This window comes from Octopus sinensis, linkage group LG25 (assembly GCF_006345805.1).
Source record: "Octopus sinensis linkage group LG25, ASM634580v1, whole genome shotgun sequence".
Taxonomy (NCBI): domain Eukaryota; kingdom Metazoa; phylum Mollusca; class Cephalopoda; order Octopoda; family Octopodidae; genus Octopus; species Octopus sinensis.
The window spans coordinates 2,101,540-2,117,122 of NC_043021.1; the positions used below are offsets into that span (position 1 = coordinate 2,101,540).

Genomic DNA, 15,583 nt, shown 5'->3' on the forward strand with positions numbered 1-15,583 from the left:
AGGGTCAAGAAATGTTTATTAATTTTTTTTATTTCATTAATTTTTTTTTAAAAAAAAAGAAATATAATTATTTGGTACTGGTGGATGAGAGAGCCAAAAGTCCTGCTGAAGCAATCACTGAAAAGAGATAATTGCTGAGAAATGGTTAAGGAAGACAGCATTGGAAACGGATTTCTTTTTAAATTCTTGGCTTGATTTCAGCCATTGGGCAGTGGCCATGCTGGGGCATCATCACATTCAACTCATAGGGGGATAACGATTATATTAAACACTTTTGTATATGCAAAAAGACCTTCACTGTGGAAATTTTACTGGTTTGTCGTTTTGACTGCAGCCATGCTGGAGCACTGCCTTCAAGGGTTTTAGTCAACTCCAGGATTTATTCTTTGTAAGCCTAGTACTTATTTTATTGGTTCCTTTTGCTGAATAGCTAAGTTACGGGGATGCAAACACGCTAACACTGGTTCTCAAGCAGTGATTCAGGAACAAATACAGATATAGAGATATACACACACACATGTGTGTATATATATGACAGGCTTGCTTCTTTCAGTTTCTGTGGCACAATGAGCCTTGGTGGAATTTGAACTCAGAAAAACAAAATGCTTTGGTCAGCCCGGTACCACACAGTGGGACTGAACCCAGAACCATGAAGATGCACATCTCATTGGTTCTTGAATGCTGTCGTTCATGTATCCACCTGATGAAAACAGGTTTTTCTAATGACATAATATCTCCAGTAATCGATTAATCAGAAATTCATTGGAAACAGCTGTAGTGAATCGATACATAATCCATCTCTTAATTATTCATTTATTATTCACTTCTCTCAGAAGCTGCTCCTTGTGTAGATCCAAAGTATATTAGGAATCGTATGTTTAGTACAATGTGTGTTTCTTAATCGCAATGGCCCAGTGGCTAGGGCAGCGGACTCTTGGTTTCAATTCCCAGACCAGGCGTTGTGAGTGTTTATTGAGTGAAAACATTTAAAGCTCCACGAGGCTCCGGCAGGGGGTGGTGGCGATCCCTGATGTACTCTTTCGCCACAACTCCCTCTGACTCTTTCATCTGTTGGCCTGCTCGCTTAGCCAGCAGGGTGGCGTTATTTGAAGGCTAAAACAATGCGAAGCGCATTGTGACCAGTGATGTGTAGCAACATCTGATAGCCTGGTCGGTCACGGTGATATATATATATATATATATATATATATACACACATATATGGCATTAGGAAGGTCACCCAACCATAGAAACCATGCCATATCAGACTGGAACCTGGCGCAGCTCTCCAGCTTGACACCCCTGGTCAAACAGCCCCACCCATGGACAACAGACGTTATGATGACGATGATGATGGTTAAGTGTCACAAGGTGAACAAAGGTCAACAACTTTTGGAGGGTGATGGTTGCAGGAAAATTACAAGAAGAAATTCCAAGGGGAAGATTTTTTGGGGAGGGATGACTGGAAGGCTAAACAACAACTGAAATAAAATAGATTTGGGTAAAAGGATACAAAGTGGAGTTGAGACTTTTCATTATAAGGAATGAGATAACGATGAGGAGAGCCAGGTAGAGGGCGTTGTTGTAGAAGATGGAGAAAGTGGTCGCTTCATAGTCGGCTACTTCGTTCTTTTTCCATAATATTCTGAAAGGATAATAATAATAAGAAGAAGAAAGTAACCATACTCTGGGATATGTCAATATACACAGATAGAGAAATTAAGGCCAACAGGCCAGATATAGTTGTCAGACATCATCAAGAAAAAACAAATGCTTTCTAATTGATGTATCAATACCAACAGATGATAACGTTTCTCTAAAAGAAATGGAGAAACTTTCAAAATACAAAGACCTGGAAATAAAGCTAACTTGATTGTGGAGAATTTGGTAGACGGAAACTGACAGAAGCCCGTCGTGTATATATTTATGTGTGAGTACATGTTTGTGTGTCTGTTCGTCCCTGCAACCGATGCTGGTGTGTTTACATCCCTGTAACTTAGCGGTTCAGCAAAAGAGACCGATAGAATAAGTACTAGGCTTACAAAGAATAAGTCCTGGGGTTGATTTGCTCAAGTAAAAGGCGATGCTCCAGCATGGCCACAGTAACATGACTGAAACAGGTAAAAGAATAAAAGAGATATAACATACAGAAAATAGCACTCCTAGGTACTGCACACATCCTGCATAAAACCCTTTCAATATAGTAACAATAAGGAGCATCACAACATACCCAAGGCACACGTCTGCTTTCCATGCTGGCATGGGTTGGACGGTTTGACCGAGGACCAGCAATCCAGGAGGCTGCACCCAGCTCCTCTCTGATCTGGCAAGGTTTCTTCAGCAGGATGACCTCTGAGAGTGTAGAGAGTACTTTTTACGTGCCACTGGCTCGGGAGCCAGATTGAATGTTTTGGTTGGATATGACTTGGTTTGAATACTAAAAGGTTAAAGATTTATTGTTCTTTTTTCCCAGTACAAATACTACCCGTACCATGAATTCTGGGTATGCTTGTAATTCAACCCTGGTACTTAAAAACACCCCACTTCCACTGGAATAAATAAATAAATAAAAACTTACCTCTCATCTTTTTCCTTCTTGCTCATCTTCTTGTCTTCACCCAACTTCTTCATCATTTCATTATTGACGGCAGACTCCCTCTTCTGGGCAACTCTAAAGGGCAAAGACAGGACAACGTTGTATAAATAACAAAACAAGGACTACTGAAGGGTAAACAAACAAGACAGCACAGAGTTCTGTAAGAACAAGATTACATAATATCTTATATGCACAAGATTATGAGGAGACCCCCTTCAGTCATGAATGACCATGGGATTGCACCTACAAATTACCCTCCCAGGAACAAGTCTGGTTGTTTTATGAAAGACCAGCAGTCACCCATGCATACCAGCCTCCTCCACTCCACACCTCTGATGTTATCCAAGGGAAAGGCAAAGGGGTCGATACAGCTTGGCACCTGTGATGTCGCAACTCATTTCTAAAGCTGAGTGAACTGGAGCAACGTGAAATAAAGTGTCTTGCTCAAGAACACAACATGCAGCCCAGTCCAGGAATCGAACTCACAACCTCACGATCGTAAGCTCGACGCTCTAACCACTGGGCCATACGCCTTCACACACTCATAAAATAAGGTTTTGGTAGACCCGCAGCTTATATATAAAGACCCCCTTCAGTCATGAAAGACCATGGGATTGCACCTAGAAAGTTCCTCTCTGAGGCACAAGTCCGGGCAGGATTGTTTATGGAAGACCAGTGGTCACCCATGCATACCAGCCCCTCCTCTCCACACCACTGATGATATCCAAAGGAAAAGCAAAGGGGCCGATACAGCTTGGCACCAGTGACATCGCAACTCATTTCTACAACTGAGTGAAGTGGAGCAACGTGAAATAAAGTGTCTTGCTCAAGAACACAACACAGTAATGGTGATATTGCATGTATATTGTGTTTAGCCCCAGGCCAGCTTTGATCAAGCAAGTCTTTCAGCCATGACCACCCTGGCCAAGTACTGGCTGTCAAAGTTATCAAGTTATCAAAGAAGCTTGAGAGGCGGTTGGATGGAACCTACACTTGCCTCCTTATGAGAGCTCAAAATCTCTCGTGGAAGCGCCATCCAACCAAAATGCAAATATATGGGAAACTACCACCTGTGTCATCTCTTGTGAAAGGTAAGAGAGTCCAGTTTGCTGGACATTGTTGTAGAGCTGAAAAAGAGGTAATTTCTACTCTTCTCCTCTGGAAGCCATCTACTCGCAATACCAGAGAGTGCACACTCTCCTACCCTGATGTAATCTCCAGGGATACAGGCATCCAGCAACAGGACCTCCGTAATGCCATGATGGACCGTGAAGTCTGGCGTAACATAGTAAATTCCATTGTCTCGACCACGGTCGAACAATGATGATGATGATGGTGCCCACCCTGGTTAAATTCTTTAGCAGTGTTTAGAAACCAGTAATGTTATTACTTTCTGGATGAAGAATAGAAAAAAGAAGGAAAAAACGTTCCATTTAAAGCCGAATACTTACTTGTGCTTAAGTACAAATTTGACGTTTTTGTAGGCATATGCCATTAGGTAGGTACTCAGCAAAGTTCCGACGATGAAGAGGAGAGCAGATTCCAAGACATCCATTTGGTGAATCCTCCAGAACAACCCTATGAGACACAGAAACAAAAGGTCAAGTTGCGAAAAGGGAAAAATAAAAGCTGATGGAGTTCTTTTCTTTTTTTTTAATTCGAATCACAAGAATCTAAAAAAAAAAAATCAATCAGCCGTGTCTCAAAGCATTTAGTAAAAAGAGGTATTCTTGGTTACAGCGATGGGGGTTCCGATTGATCTGATCAATGGAACAACCTGCTGGGGAAATTAACGTGCAAGTGGATGAGCACTCCACAGACACGTGTACCTATTTCTTTACTACCCACAAGGGGCTAAACACAGAGGGAACAAACAAGGATAGACAAAGGGATTAAGTCGACTATATCGACCCCAGTGCATAACTGGAACTTAATTTATCAACCCCGAAAGGATGAAAGGCAAAACATAGAACCAGGGGTGGGCATGGGTGGGTCGGTATCAAAAGGGTTAAAAGCATAGTAAAGAACAAAATGGGGGACAGTTCAGGGAGTTATTACCCTTTCTGGCAACAAAACAGATTTCATAGTCAAGAGCAGGTTGTATAATGTTTTAATCCTTTATTTGTCTCGGACATTAAATTGTGGCCATGCTGGGGCACTGCTCTGAAAGGTTTTGTAGAGCAAATCAGCCACTGCATTTATTTTTAAGCTTCGTAATCGTTTAATCTAGATGGAGATGAGGGATAAATACATATACACACGCATATATATAACATACGACGGGCTTCTTTCAGTTTCTGTCTACTAAATCCACCCATAAATAAAGTTTTGGTAGACCCGCAGCTATAGTAGAAGACACTTGTCCAAAGTTCCACGTAGTGGGACAGAACCCAAGATCACATGGTTGGTTGACAAGCTTTACAAGCCACGTCTGCACCTGGAGCAAAACATGGGCATTGAAATAAGGAGGATGTGTAAAAACTGGAGGAAAAATATGAGGTGAGCCTGCTCCATTGGATTTTGTGATGTTAACGTATAACAACGGAAGTGAGATGAGCTGGAATAAAAAAAAACTGGATATCAGACGAATCAGGTGTAGGGTGTAAGAGAGATAGGGAGGAAAAGACCAGATGGAAACATCTGTAAACATGTTTGATTAAAGGTATGCTGGATCGGAACAGCTGGGTTTAGAGAAAATCATGACGATTCTTGTTCGTTCAATGTTTGTGTGTAATCGGAAGAAGCTGGTAACTAATTCATTTCCAGCTCTTTTATCTCTGGAGTTTGTCTCTAAATGTGATTATTCAGACGAAAAAAGATAAAAAGTGTATCCTTTTGGTCGTTTGAACGACCAGACGAAGAGAGAGAATGTAGCGACGGAAGCGAATCTACCAAGAACAATTATACTTTCTTATGTTTATATATATATATACCTATATATTGTGTATGTATCTACGTGTGTATACATGTAGAGACACGTCTGTGAGTGTATATACACTTTCTCATATTTACATAGTTTGGATGTGTATATATATACTTCATGGTTATATACTGTATGTATATAAATCTCTCTCTCTCTCTATATATATATATACACACACACTTTCTCATTTATATAGTGTGGGTGTGTATATATTTATACTTTCTTATGTTTATATACTCGTGTGTGTATACGTCTCTTTCTCTATATATATTATGTATATATTTTATATACGTGTGTGTCTATATAGATCCGGCAATTCTTCAATTCCCGTCTCATGTAAAGCAACAATAATAACAAATGCAACCTCGACATTCACAACTCTTGGCCCAGCTGTTGTGTAAAATAAATAACTTTGGCGATAATAATAAATGTGAAAATTAGCTGAAGATGCTTTAATTAAGAACCGAACCCCCCTCCGCGGCCCAGGACCTATGAAACGGGGAGATATTTTAGCGAGGCTTTTCCAAACAGCTTCGCCAAATGGCAAAGGCTGACGTGGCACACTTCGAAGTTGTTGTGGCAAAATGTGGAGACTTACAGATTGGGATGGTCGAGATAATCATGGCATTTCCGTAGAACAGAGCGGAGGATTTCGTGGAGACATCTCGGCTGAAATCTTGCAGGAGGAGTTCCTCCTCCCGTGTCAGTTTGTTCTGTTTGTGTCCGGAGCCGCGACTGCTGACCATGATTGATGATGGAACCCGATTGACGCAAGAGATCGGAGAGAGAGAGACAGAGCAGAAAAGAGGGTGTGTGAGTAGAGTGGCAGCACAGCAGTGACACCACTTGGCGATGGCGGTTTCTAAGGGCAGATAACTTGTTATTCAGAGGGCGGTGAAGGTGCGTGGCTTAGTGGTTAGGGGTATTCGGCTCATAATCGTAAGGTCGTGAGTTCAATTCCCGGCGGCGCGTTGTGTCCTTGAGCAAGACCATTTTAGTGGGCCCGGTGCGCGCACACGCGTACTCGCGCGTCCGCGCTAACTGGTGACTAGTCGATCCTTTCTTTGTTTTTGTGTTTTATTTACTTTGTTTAACAAAAATTATTTACTTTGTGTAAAAAAATGATTTATTTTGTGTTTTATTTACTTTGCTAGGTAGTCGTTGTAGGATCGACTAGTCACGACTAGCTAGCGCAGATGCACGAGTGCGCGCACCGGGACCACTCTTTTTAAGCAGTACCGACACTTGGTCATTCGATTCCATCGGCTCTAGGTTCAAACTGGGACTTATTTTGTCAACCTCGAAGGGTAAAAGGCAAAAATCAACCTCGGTGGAATTTGAGCTCAGAAAATAAAGCCGGAACAAATGCAACTAAGCATTTTGTCCGGCTTCAGCCAGCTCGCCGCCTTTCGGCCTCATTTAATTTGTCATTCTTTGTGACGGTAAGTTGTAATTTGAGAAAGAGGTGGGATTTGACTGCTATTTCTAGTAGGTCATGCAACCGCGTTGTTTCGTAATTAAATGAATTGTTCTTTAGTTACAAATCAGTCTTAATCGAAGAGACTTTTGACCAAAGGCCTTCTTGAGTCGAGATCGTCTCGCCTCCCTTTTTCTTTTTTTTTAAATTATATCCAGATTGTATTCTGTTCTGCTTCAGCTAATGTCTGTGGAATTAGCGTATGATCTGAGGGAATTTAACTGCTATTTCTAGTATTTCGAACAACTACGTTGAAGTTATACGAATTGCGGCTGTTGTTGAAGCAGAGCTAACAACGACAACGAACATGGAGGAACTTATGAAGAAAAAGAAAGAAATCGAAGACGAAATCAGCGAATATGGCGAAATACTGGAACAGGTTTGTAGAGGGACCACGTTTTATTATTTAATATGAACACTGGAAACATAAGACACCAGTTTATTGATCTAATTCTATGAAATATTGCGATAATATTGGGTAAATGGTGGAAGTTGTGTGTTTAATTTTAAACGATCATCGAAGAAAACAAACGAATACATTTCAGTGACAAATTCCAGATTTCGCCCCTTTTTTTCATGGCTAGGGTTTAAACTCATTGGCATGACTACACAAGTGACCCCTTCTGACTTCGTTTCGTCATAACTTTCAGAAAATGGATATTTTGTAGTGAAGTTTTCTATATATACACTTCAGATGGTGTAGGTTCCGGTTATATTGGAATATAATGGTAAATAAAATAAAATTGGTGAGCATGTACACGCACAAACTGATACGCACCCTCCACACACACATTGGAAAAATGAAACTTGAAATTTTGAAAAAAAATATGTAACGTGAGACAGTATGTCAGCACGTTTACCAATTTTGTTTTCACATTAAATTCTGAGGCATTCTTTCGATATAACTCGACAAAATCAAACCACTTCACTTCGGGTATTTCCGTGGAAGCAAATGACAGTTTGATTCTGTTTTCTGCTTGGAAATTTGCAGATTTTACATACACACACGAAACTGGTAAGAACAAATATGCAAGACTTTTTTTTGCTTCAAGTTTCAAATTAGACATTGCTGGCATAATTTCGTTATATCTATATTCCACAACCCACGGAAATACCCGAAGTGGAATGTTTTGATTTTGTCGAGTTATATCGAAGGAATGCCAATTCTGATATAATTGTAATTTATACCATCTGAAAGGTATTTTAGAAAATTTAATTAAAGAATACTAATTTTTTCTGTAAGGTATGAGGAAACAAAGTCGAATGGCACATTTGCGTAGGTATGCTAACATATTTTCGCATACGCCAAAATAACCTGAATGGTGACATTGCAGAGTTTATGCCAATAAAATATAGTTTGATCAAATAATCTTTGTTGAAGGATACTCTTTTACTTGTTTCAGTCATTTGACTGTGGCCATGCTGGAGCAACGCCTATAGTCGAGCAAATCGACCTTGGGACTTATTCTTTGTAAGCCTAGTACTTATTTTATCTGTCGCTTTTGCTGAACCACTAAGTTACAGGGACATAAGCACACCAGCATCAGTCGTCAAGCAATGTTGGGGACACACACACAAACACATATATATACGACGGGCTTCTTTCAGTTTCCGTCTACCAAATCCACTCACAAGGCTATAGTAGAAGACACTTGCCCAAGGTGCCATGCAGTGGGTTTGAACCTGGAAGTACCTGGTTGTGAAGCAAAGTTCTTAACCACACAGCCACGCCTGCATGCACGCATAGACTTACCTCTATCTGGTCATTATTTTATGTTTGTTCTCTCGTGTTTGCATGGGTTGGACGAGTGTTGTCCAGTGCAGTCTTCTTGGTTGTCAGATGTTATTTGCAGGAGTTCTTGACTGCTATTTCAAGCAGTTCAGTTCAAGTGGCCATATCAGGCCGCTTTAGCAGATGTAATTTTGAAACACCGGTTTGTGTTGTGCATTGAATTCACCAACGTGAGAAATTTTTCTTTCTTTCTTTCTTTCAGCAAGGTGGAGTTGGTATGACCGAAGCTTTAGTGGACAAAGAAGGTTACCCACGGGCTGACATTGATTTATATTCCGTAAGGAGTTCTAGGCAGAAGATTATCTGTGAGTAACCACGAGGCTTCATTTCCACCCTTAACAGCCATAACGAGACGAATCTATTTAAACCAGCCATATCTGGCCTCATTATACTGCCTGTTTTATGTTCAAACTGGCCAGATCTGGCCTGTCACACCTGCCCTACAATGTCATTGTAAAAATAAACAATTACATACTCATAATCTCAAAGCTACCAAATAATGCGTGATTAATTCAAAACAATGTGAATAGATAAGCATTTCATTTGACAGAATAACCTGAATGCTAAAGATATTTAACCCTTTTGTTACCAACCTGGTTGAATCTGGCTCTGAGTACAAATATCTTGTTTTCATAAGTTTTGAACTAAAATCTTCCACCAAACGTCACAATTTATGTTCCTAACACCAGCTTAATGATAACCAAGTTAGTTTACTAAATCCTTTGTTATATATAAAATTGATTGAAAGAAGCACAGAGCATCTCAAAATAAATACCGTAACGAAAGGGTTAACCTGTTTTATGTTCAAACTGGCCAGATCCAACGCCTCACACCTACCCTACAATGTCGTTCTGCAAATAAGCGATCACAACATCGAAATCTCAAAACTATGAGACAACGCCCGATTCACTCAAAGCAATGAGAGAATATTTAAACATTACATTTGACAGAACAGTTTGAATGTTGAAGGGTTTATGTTTTCATTGTTTGATAGTGAATACGCGAGTTACTTCCCTTAGTTTATAAAAAGAAACAAACTTGGTTCGTTGTTCAAATTTATTTCAGTCCGGTGTCCATGCCAAGAAATTCTTTTTGTACTCTAGGCACATGGCCCGAAATTTTTGGGGAGGGGACCAGTCGATTAGATCGACCCTAGTACGCAACTGGTACTTAATTTATCGACCCCGAAAGAACGAAAGGCAAAGTCGACCTCGGTGGAATTTGAACTCTGAACGTAAAGACAGACGAAATACTGCTAAGCCTTTTGCTCGGCGTGCTAACGATTCTGCCAGCTTGTCGCCTTCCATGGCAAGAAATTAAGCATCTGATGATGTTCTGACATCAAGTCAATCTAAGTGTTGTGGGAGGGGTTCTGGGTTCAATCCCACTGCGTGGTACCTTGGGCAAATGTCTTCTACTTTAGCCTTGAGCTGACCAAAGCCTTGTGAGCGGATTCGGTAGACGGAAACTGAAAGAAGCCCATCACATACATGCATACGTCTCTTGGTATTGTGTGATAGTTGTAAATGAGTGTCACTGTCATACAAGCAGTGTCGTTTGTTTCCAATATTCTGTGAGGGAGTTTTTCACCTCAAAGGACGAGAACTGCTATCATCATGGGGTTCAAAGAACTGGCAGAAAGGTGGCTTCAGTGCATCGGTGCAGCATGATGGCCTCCACGTTGAATGCTCAGCTGCTTTTCTTGTAATTTGACGAATAAAGCGAATAAGTCACCAAAATATTGCGAAACTCAACACAGGGAAAATGTTTTATCTCTAAAGATGAAATTAATTGGATGGGGAAAATGTCAATTTTATTAACAATAATTAATGTTAGACATATAGACATTATAATTAGGTTTATTCCCACCACTACCACCACCACAACCACCACCACCACCAATCTATATTGCCCTGATTTCTCCTTCAGTGGTAATTATGAGAAACATTGGAGCCTGCCCGATCACAATAATGGAATATCTTGAACCATTTTCAGCCCATGAGACTCTGAATGAAGTCTGGGGGTGGGTGTCTTTGTTGCCAAGGACAATATTGCCAATGAAATCTCGGACACGCTTTGTAAGTCACGCGATCTGCAATCGGGGATTTTGTGGTTGGTTTCCAGTTGTCTCCCTTGCATTAGAATCTTGAATTGTCTCCCGGCCGTCCTTGGACGATGGGTTGAAGGAATCGTTACAGCGCTTTATGACGTGAGTTCAAATCCTACAAAGGTCAGCTTCACCTTTAATCTTATCAGGGTCGGTAAAACAAAGAACCTGTAAGGTACAGAGATCGATGGTATCGACTAGAACCCCCCCTCCGCCCTCAAAATTGTTGGCTTGTATCGAAACCAAACCATTATTGTTATTATTTTCGTGTGTCTTTATGTTGTGAGTTCAAACTCTGCTGAGGACGACTTTGCCCATCATCCTTTCAGAGGCTATAGTAGGTGTCATGCTTTCGGACTGACCCTGGAACCATTTGGTTGGGAAGCAAGCTTCTTACCACACAGCCACTCCTGCACCTATTTATGTATTTTTTTTGTTCCTGCAGGTCTTCAGAATGATCATAAGGCTGTGATGAAAGAAATTGAAGAAGAATTACATAGAATCCATGCGAAAGCTCGAGAAGAAAAGGGAGCCAGATACAAGAAGCGGACACCAGCATTAAGGTTTCAGCTCCAATTCTCCAGCCTTTTGCCAAAATAGACCGAGTTGACCACGGGTCACCTGCATTTACTGCCGTAAGTGTTGGCTCTGATTTTGTTCATCTTCAGTAAAATTGCTGTCATTCACTAACGTCTAGGAGTCTCTCAGTTTGGTGAGTGTGTAGGGTGATGGAATATGGGGGACAATGGAGAAAGGTCATCAGTGGAGCTAAAATGGGACCAGGGGAGACCGAGGGGGTGGTCTGCTCCTTATATTTTTTGGAGGAGTAGTGCTTTGTATATATGTTATATTGTGTTTTTTGGAGAGTAGAGAAACAAAAATAAAGAATTGTTCTGATGGTACAAGTTCTAGTTATGGCACCGAGAAGGGTACACATCATCATCATCATCATCATCATTTAATGTCCATTTTCCATGCTGACATGGATTGGATGGCTTGACCGGAAGTGGTTAGGCCAAGGGCCACACCTGGCTCTGTTGTCTCTTCTGGTATGGTTTCTATAGCTCAATGCCCTTCCTAATACCAACCAACACATGGAGTGTACTGGGTGCTTTTAATGTGGCACCAGCACCAGTACTTTTAATGTGGCACCAGCACGAGTCCTTTTCTTGTGGCACCAGCATGAGTCCTTTTCATGTGGCACCAGCACTGGCATCAATTCTGCTGTGGTGGATGGGTCCTCTTGAGTTACAACAGTGCACCAGATATCTTGGTCCTTAGTCATTATGTATAAATCTTAAAACTCGAGATGCCAATGCCCCATGATGTAGCTAGAATAGACATTTGGTTTTTGTGTTTTATGTATAATCCTGTCGACAACACCAGAAGCACAAGGACAAACCCTGGGCTTTGTCCTCTTTTCTGCTAATTAACCACAAACAATAAAATAATCCTTTCTACTAAAGGCACAAGGCCTGGAATTTGTGGGGAGGGGAATCAGTCGATCCCATAGACCCCAGTGTTTCACTGGTACTTAATTTATCGACCCCAAAAGGGTGAAAAGCAAAGTCAACCTCGGTGGAATTTGAACTCGGAACATAAGGACGGATGAAATAACGCTAAGCATTTTGCCTGGCATGCTAATGATTCTGCCAGCTCACCGCCTTAACGAACAATGAAATAAAGAATGGCTAATTGCGTGAGTGCAGACTTTCACAGTTGAAAATTTCAGAAATTCTTCAATTTCATTGGACAAGTTTTGAGAAAATTAATCCTTTAGCATTTAAACTGACCATATCTGGTCAAAATATTCTTCCCGTTTTATGTTCAAACTGACCAGATCCAGTCTTTCACACCTACCCTACAACTTTAGTCTAAAAAATATATAGTCACATAATTGAAATCTCAAAGGTACAAGATAATACCCAATTAATTCAAAACAATGTGAATAAGCATTTGATAATGTGGTGGAAGCACTCCGTCGGTTACGATGATGAGGGTTCCGGTTGATCCGAATCAACGGAACAGCCTGCTCGTGAAATTAACGTGTAAGTGGCTGAGCACTCTACAGACACATGTACCCTTTACGTAGTTCTCGGGGATATTCAGCGTGACACAGAGAGTGACAAGGCCGGCTCTTTGAAATACAGATACAACAGAAACAGGAAGTAAGAGTGAGAGAAAGTTGTGGTGAAAGAGTACAGCAGGGATCACCACCATCCCCTGCTGGAGCCTCGTGGAGCTTTAGGTGTTTTCGCTCAATAAACACTCACAACACCCGGTCTGGGAATCGAAACCGCGATCCTATAACCACGAGTCCGCTGCCCTAACCACTGGGCCATTGCGCCTCCACATTTGATAATGTATAGCACAGATGTGTTATATATAACTGTACACAACTTTCTTTGAACCCTTCAACTGTGGAATTAAATTTCATAGAGCTTCTGATAATGATGTTAAATAGCTACCAAAAACAGCATTGGTATTTTCTGTAAATCAATAAACTTCCCATTTCTCAATAAACTTCCCTTGTCTCAATAAACTTCCCTTTTCTCAACAAGTTCCCATATCTCCAGAGAGAAGTAGTTTCAAATACGACATTCCTCAATAGACTGGTTTACAAAACTTCTTTTCGAGTAGATGAGTAGATATATATCTGATTTCCACAGAGAAAAAGGTTAACCAATGATAGCAACAATGATGAGGATGATTACACTAACGAAGCTAATTACGACGCTGATGACAATCCTTATTCTCTGTATATTGTAATTAATTAATTTTAAACATTTCGCTACAAAATTAAATTTCCTAGATATTCCAGTAATGATTTGAAATATCTGCCAAAAATGGAAATGGTATTTTCTGCAAGTCCTGTTGCCTCAGAAAATTTGACACATCTGAGCAGAAAATGGTTTCAGGCATAACGTTCTTCAACAAAAGATAGATTTGGTATATAAAACTGCTTTCCACAATTAAGGGTAATGAAATTTTGAGTAAACACATCTGATTTCTGTAGTAAAAGGGTTAATCATCACCACTTAGTGTGCCTTTAATTAAAAAAAAATTGATTGTTTGAGTTAATTTGTTAAATGATTAACAAATCTGAGTATCTATTTAACAGAGCTTACGTGTTGGGGATCAAGTCCTCCGGTTTGGTTCCATCTCGCGCACCAACTTCAAGACACTACAAGATGTTGCAAAAGTTGTTCAGCACAGTATAGACGTAAGTTAAACCAGCAACGATTGTGTGTGTGTGTGTGTTTGTGTGTGCACGTTTGTGTTGTGTGTGTGTGTGGTGTGTGCACGTTTGTGTGTGTGAGTGTATGTCTATTTGCGGAATAGATAAAAGTATTGTTTGTGTCAGTATGTGTGTGTGTGTGTATTTTTGTATCTGTTTATGTGTATGTGAAAATATCTATGGAAAGAGTGTATCTGTTACAAAAGTATTGTCTTTATGTGTGTGTGTGTGTTTGTGTGTGTAAGAGAGAGATAGCATGTATTTTTGCTGTTAGCAGTTTGTGTGTGTATATGTATAATTTGTTGTTATGTCTGTGTGTGTGTATGCATATGTGAATGTATTTTGTTGTTAGGGCCATTCTGTGTGTGTGTGCATGTCTCTGACTGAATTTATGGATAATCAAAGAAACCATTCTGATTCTTTCAGAAATCCATTTCTGTGACAGTGCTGCGTGATGGTAAAGAACAACGGTTAACGTTAGTACCCCAGAAATGGAGTGGTCAAGGATTTCTAGGGTGAGTTCGAACAACAGTCACAGACAAGCAGTCTCTGGCACCACCGTCATCATCATCCTCCCTCCCCTTGGTGGAATTTTAACTCAGAACATAAAGGCAGATGAAATACCACTAAGCATTTCGTCCAGCGTGCTAACGTTTCTGCCAGATCGCCGCCTTCATTGTAATAGGCACAGGCATTTATATGCGGTTAAGAAAGGATTATTATTACTATTATTATTATTATTAAGGTGGTGAGCTGGCAGAACCGTTAGCATGCCGGGCGAAATGCTTTGTGGTATTTCGTCTGCCGCTACGTTCTGAGTTCAAATTCCGCCGAGGTCGACTTTGCCTTTCATCCTTTCGGGGTCGATTAAATAAATACCAGTCATGCACTGGAGTCAATATAATCGACTTAATCCGTTTGTCTGTCCTTGTTTGTCCTCTCTGTGTTTAGCCCCTTGTGGGTAGTAAAGAAATAGGTATTTCATCTGTCGCTATGTTCTGAGTTCAGATTCTGCCAAGGTAGTCTTTTCCTTTCATCCTTTGGGGGACGGGGGTCGATAAAATAAGTACCAGTTGAATACTGAGGGGGGTTAATGTAATCAACTTCCCCCTCCCCCCCAAATTGCTGCCCTTGTGGCAAAATTTGAAACCATTATCATCATCATCATCATTATTATTATTGTTATTGTTATTATTTGTTTCTCTTTGCAGGTGTAATATTGTACCTCTATAACTACCTTTGCCAGTGACTCGATCAAGACTTTGTATTTGCCATACCAACAATAAAAACTTTTGTTTCTTTAATTATGTATAAAACTGTGTTGATTTGTCATTCGATTGGTTCCTTTCACTGATTGGTCAGCTAAATGTTTTGTTACCACATTTCTGTTGAAATTCACTGATTTTCTTTGGGTTTATTTGGAAATTAACGAAGAATTTACTAAAATAAC

At 40.4% G+C, this 15,583-nt stretch overlaps 2 protein-coding genes across 2 annotated transcripts; one reads left to right on the top strand and one right to left on the bottom strand.

Annotated features, from left to right (window-relative positions):
• Positions 1 to 11: 11 nt before the first annotated feature.
• Positions 12 to 6,365, bottom strand: LOC115224328 (translocon-associated protein subunit gamma). Its single transcript, XM_029795190.2, has 5 exons — positions 6,118 to 6,365; positions 4,048 to 4,174; positions 2,579 to 2,671; positions 1,514 to 1,645; positions 12 to 134 (listed from the first exon to the last, which is right to left on the bottom strand). Exons 1-5 carry the CDS (start codon positions 6,263 to 6,265, stop codon positions 68 to 70), a joined length of 567 nt encoding a protein of 188 aa, XP_029651050.1. The 5' UTR covers positions 6,266 to 6,365; the 3' UTR covers positions 12 to 67.
• A 6-nt stretch (positions 6,366 to 6,371) lies between these two features.
• LOC115224484 (26S proteasome non-ATPase regulatory subunit 9-like) lies at positions 6,372 to 15,449 on the top strand. The gene is given in 8 exon segments (XM_029795393.2): positions 6,372 to 6,387; positions 7,209 to 7,375; positions 8,991 to 9,093; positions 11,341 to 11,485; positions 11,488 to 11,530; positions 14,017 to 14,118; positions 14,560 to 14,648; positions 15,345 to 15,449. Coding segments are annotated over 8 exon segments (687 nt in total). The 3' UTR covers positions 15,367 to 15,449.
• Positions 15,450 to 15,583: the final 134 nt, after the last annotated feature.

Bases quoted from the DNA above. Each gene is read 5' to 3' on its own strand.
- LOC115224328 (XM_029795190.2), bottom strand. From the start codon at position 6,265: ATGGTCAGCAGTCGCGGCTCCGGACACAAACAGAACAAACTGACACGG. The intron at 2,672-4,047 runs GTAAGTATTCGG...TTTGCCCTTTAG, and splicing joins AAATTTGTACTTAAGCACAA to AGTTGCCCAGAAGAGGGAGT. The intron at 1,646-2,578 runs GTAAGTTTTTAT...TTATCCTTTCAG, and splicing joins AAGAAGGAAAAAGATGAGAG to AATATTATGGAAAAAGAACG.